At 61.9% G+C, this 4,930-nt stretch overlaps 1 protein-coding gene across 1 annotated transcript; it reads left to right on the top strand.

The window, feature by feature from the left end:
* FOXJ1 (forkhead box J1) lies at positions 1 to 3,393 on the top strand (the record flags this gene model as incomplete). The annotated part of the gene is made up of 2 exons (XM_011949435.1): positions 1 to 228; positions 1,994 to 3,393. Coding segments are annotated over 2 exons (996 nt in total), but the record flags the coding sequence as incomplete, so codon positions are not given.
* Positions 3,394 to 4,930: the final 1,537 nt, after the last annotated feature.

Below are 4,930 nucleotides of genomic sequence, written 5' to 3'. Positions count from 1 at the left end.
CCCACGTCGTCGTGCACGTCGCGGAGCGCGCCCCCGGGGCTGCAGGCCCCGCCCCCCGACGACGTGGACTACGCCACCAACCCGCACGTGAAGCCTCCCTACTCGTATGCCACGCTCATCTGCATGGCCATGCAGGCCAGCAAGGCCACCAAGATCACCCTGTCGGCCATCTACAAGTGGATCACGGACAACTTCTGCTACTTCCGCCACGCAGATCCCACCTGGCAGGTAGAGTAGGCACGGGCGGCGGCGGCGGCTCCCTCCCCATTCCCACCTCGCTCCCCACGCCGCACTGGATTCATATCCCAGATCTGCAGGCCAAGTAGGCTCGGTGCGGCCAGAAGGGAGCACTGCAAAGGAGCCCAGTTCTTGCAACTGCCCCTCCTTTGACTTCCAGAGAGAGAGAGAAGGGAGAATGTCTAGAGGTGGAGGGCATTAGGGGTGCAGAGGCTGAGATTCAAGGGGAAAGAACCTGCCATTCATCCAGCAGACCCAGGCCAAAGACCACGGCTAGACTCTGCGTGGACAGAGTCTCCTTGGGGAGAGCGATGAACTGAAGGCACATTCTTGTCCCAAGTCCTAGAATTCCTAGACACTGCCCTGCCCCGGGATGGTTTGTCGGGCCGGGAGTCAGAAACGGAAACTGGAACGTGGCCTCCCTGTCAGGCTCTATGTCCTGCCCTTTTGCAGTTGGCTTGGGGAGGGTGAAATGGAAGGGGTGCTGTAGCATGTGTCCCAGTGGAGGGTGAAGGGAGTAAGGGGCCTTCCTAAAGCTGCTGTCCCAGCCCCCTACCTCAACCTCTGCTCAGTTTCCTGCCTCCAACCCCCACTCTCAGCCAACCTCCCTGGGGGGACAATTACCTGAGCCAGGTGCCTTCCACAGGGGCTCTGCCTACCACACTGGCATCATGTTCCACATCTCCGAAACCAGGCACTGAGCAGCCAAGGGGCCCAGGCCACCATGTAAACATCCCAGCCTTGCTGCGGGGCACTATCCACCCACCTGCCCTGCCGTCCCAGCCCAGGACCCCTGTCCCCCAGCAGTCTCTGGACACGATTAAGCACCTAAGAATGGACAAGGCAGGAGGATGGTGGATTTGAGGCTGGGTAGACAGTGCCCTAAGAGTCTTCAGCCATCACCATCAAGGGCTAGTTGGAGGCAGAGCCCCCGCCAAGGACATCTAGACTCTTCCCTGAAGCACCCAAAGTGGGCAGGCCACAGGACCACAGTCCCAAGCCATTTCCAATGCCCCTGACCCTAGAGCAGTGTCATTTGTAGCTGCACCAAAAAAGCAGAGACCCTCAGCCCCACCCTACCCTAAGCCTGTGCAGCTTGGCTTTGGGAAACAGGCCCAAGGAATGAGTGCTATGCTCTTAGCTCTTGGCTGGGTAATAATCAACTGAGCCTGGAGTGGGGGGAGGGGGCCGTGGGGGGTGAAGGCCCAGGCCAGCAGCCGGCTCAACAAACAAGGAAAGTCATCAGATCCCCCACTCCTCATCCCTGCTCACTCGCTCGCTCGCCCGCCCGCTCTCTCTCTCCTCCACCTCTCCATCCTCGGCTGCCCAGCCCCCTCCCTGGACCCACTCACTCACACAGAGGGCCAGCCAGGCCCAGGCAAAGGGAGACGGTGGTCCAGGCCCTGGGGGAGCCAAGGGCTTTGGCCAGAGGCTGTGAGCGGCAGGGTGAGGGAGGGAGGGTAGGCGACGGGGGTGGCACCGAGAGCCACCCTGCGGCTCAGAGCTCGGATGACTGAGCAGGCAGATATCCCGGCAACAGGGAACAAAAGCCCCCGACAGCACTCCGGGCTCCCAGTGCCCTGTGGCTGGTGTCCCAGAGCCGCAGCCGCCTGGGCAGAGCAGCGTGTCTGTCCCCACCTCCTCTCCCCTGCCAGAGAAAAGATGGGGGGCGTGCAGGAGCACCAGGTGCCGCTTCGTCTCCCCATCCCCACTGACCCAGCGGTTCCTCTCTCTCTCACTCTCTCCCTGCACCCAGAATTCAATCCGCCACAACCTGTCTCTGAACAAGTGTTTCATCAAAGTGCCTCGGGAGAAGGACGAACCAGGCAAGGGGGGCTTCTGGCGCATCGACCCCCAGTACGCGGAGCGGCTGCTGAGCGGGGCTTTCAAGAAGCGGCGGCTGCCCCCTGTCCACATCCACCCAGCCTTTGCCCGCCAGGTTGCGCAGGAGCCCAGCGCTGTCCCACGGGCCAGGCCGCTGACGGTGAACACCGAGGCCCAGCAGCTACTGCGGGAGTTCGAGGAGGCCACCGGGGAGGCAGGCTGGGGTGCAGGCGAGGGCAGGCTGGGGCATAAGCGCAAACAGCCGCTGCCCAAGCGGGTAGCCAAGGTCCCGCGGCCCCCCAGCACCCTGCTGCCCACTCCGGAGGAGCAGGGTGAGCTGGAACCCCTCAAAGGCAACTTTGACTGGGAGGCCATCTTCGACGCCGGCACTCTGGGCGGGGAGCTGGGTGCACTGGAGGCCCTGGAGCTGAGCCCACCTCTGAGCCCCGCCTCACACGTGGACGTGGACCTCACCATCCACGGTCGCCACATCGACTGCCCCGCCACCTGGGGGCCTTCGGTGGAGCAGGCTGCCGACAGTCTGGACTTCGACGAGACCTTCCTGGCCACATCCTTCCTGCAGCACCCCTGGGACGAGAGCGGCAGTGGCTGTCTGCCCCCAGAGCCCCTCTTTGAGGCCGGGGACGCCATCCTGGCCTCCGATCTGCAGGACTGGGCCAGCGTGGGGGCCTTCTTGTAAGAGGCCAGGCCGTGCCCCACCTCTGGACAGTGCCCAAGTCAGGGCCCAGAACTACCCCCCAACACAGGTCCACAGACACCCCACCATCCAGGCAGGGGCTGGGCCAGGGCTCCAAGGCTGGCCCCACAAGGCCACATGGCCACCAGCCCCAGCTGCCATCAGATTCAAGCCCAGGAGGCTGAGAACGAGGGCCCGGGACCAGAATCGCTGCCTCCTCTCCCCAGCCCCTCTTGTACACACAGTGTTTCATTGCTCCGCATCTTCCCAGCCCCAGAAATCAGCTAAAGGGCCCTTCGCCATGAGAGCCTAGGCCTGGAGGGGCCCGGGTCAGGCTGGGGAGGAACAGAACCGGGCCCTCCCAGAGCACCTCCGCTTCCCCCCTGCTTCCCCAGGTCTCTATCCAGAGAGAGTCCCCAGGTACAACAAATGCTAATTAGATGACAGCAAATTAACCCCCTGGAGGCTTCTCCCGGCAGAGCCTCCCTGGAGCCGGGGGCAGGCAGTGGATGGGGTGGAGCTGAGCAGAACATGGACTGGGGGAAGGGGCAGAGAGAGGAGATCAAAATGAGGTGGGGGCACAGGGTTGGGCAAGGAGATCCTCTGTAAGGCCTCTGGGATCTTTGCCTGGCCCCTAATCTTTAAGCCCGACTTGAAGCTGAGAGCAGCAGGAAGTTCGGATTTGGCGGTTTGGGGGCCGGGGCATCCAAGCTGTAGGGGGCAGGACAGACAGACTAATGTAGTGAGTGTAGCTGTAGCTGAGGCTTAACTGGGAGGGACACCGAACTTGCTGGAACTACTGGGACCAAGAACGGGTAACCCCATGCCCCTGCCTGCATTCCTCGGGGGCGTGGGGCGTGCCTTGCTCCACCTGGATCCCCTGGGCTGCGTCCCACATCCACCCTCCTGCCCCGTGGGGCAATTTAACCTTTTTCATGGAAGTTATTTACATTGAAAAGTTTTTAAAAATAAAATTTTTAAAAATCTAAATGTGGATCCTCTCCAAACTTTCTTTGGGAACAGGTGAGGGCTCAGTGTTTGGGAGGGGCAGCGCTTCTCTTTGCTGGAGTGAGGGATGACTGAGAGGAAGATGCGGGGGGGCACTTAGGGCCTGCAAAGAACACTGACGAACTCCCCATGACCTCAGCATCCCCAGGGAGGAAGGGACTGAGGGGTGGCTCTCGGATGTCCCCTGGAGCCTAGGCCTCAGTGGCTCCATCCGTGCAATGGGGAGACCGAGGCCCACAGCCCTAGGGGATCAGGAGACAAAGGGAGGAGGAGTGGCCCCCGCCCCCAGACCCAGGGAACTCAAAGGCTAAGTGTGTCCAGGGCTCGGCCCCTGCTGTCCCCTGCTGCGAGGGCTTGCCCGGACCGGCCTGCCCCAGTCGGCCATCCGCGGCCTGGGCTGGTCTCCAGCACCTCCCTCACTTGGTCCTCTCCTGGAGGGACCCAGCCCCAGGGCCCTCACTTCCCACACAACCTGGCCCAACACAGGTTTGGGGAGGAGGAAGGCCACCAGCGAAGGGAGTGAACTCAGGCCCGCCCCTCTCACCTACAGTGGCAGCAGCCAGACTACCAGAGTTCTGATGGGGAAACTGAGGCACGGGAAATTTGTGTCTGAGTGACAGCCAGCACCTTTCAATCCCCTTTGCCTTGCTTCGCCTGGGAGCCACCTCCCAACTCAGTCCTCGCCACATATACACCCTCACGGGTGCACGACACCTCCAGAGAGCCACTTCCTCGCACACAAGCTCGCACACGGGTGCACACACACAGGGGCACAAACAGGCAACGTCCCAAGAATTCCTGTCCAGCCTCCACGGACCCCTTTCTCCCAAAGCCCCTTTCTTTCTCCATCCTCGAGGTTGGCTCTAGGCCAACCTGGCATTCCCCTGCTAACCGGCTGCTTTCACTTGCTAATTATTCTAAATACTGCAGGAGGGCACGCAGCCTGCAGGGTCCAGGAAGGCAGGCTGAGGGCTGCCTCAATTCCCTTCACTCCGCAAGCGACTCCCCCTCCTTCTCCCCACTGTCCACCCGCTTCCTCTTCATGGACCTCAGCGTTGGGGAACAAGGTGGGCTCCAGCCTTTTACCCACAGGATCAGCCTCCAGCTTTGAACTGACAGGTGGGGCATGTAGCTGTGTGCCCCAGACCTGTGCTGGGGGGAAGA

The sequence above is a fragment of the Colobus angolensis genome, unplaced genomic scaffold (assembly GCF_000951035.1).
Source record: "Colobus angolensis palliatus isolate OR3802 unplaced genomic scaffold, Cang.pa_1.0 Scaffold1, whole genome shotgun sequence".
Taxonomy (NCBI): domain Eukaryota; kingdom Metazoa; phylum Chordata; class Mammalia; order Primates; family Cercopithecidae; genus Colobus; species Colobus angolensis.
The sequence above is the reverse complement of the archived record's forward strand: the minus strand, read 5'-3'. Positions and strand labels throughout refer to the sequence as shown.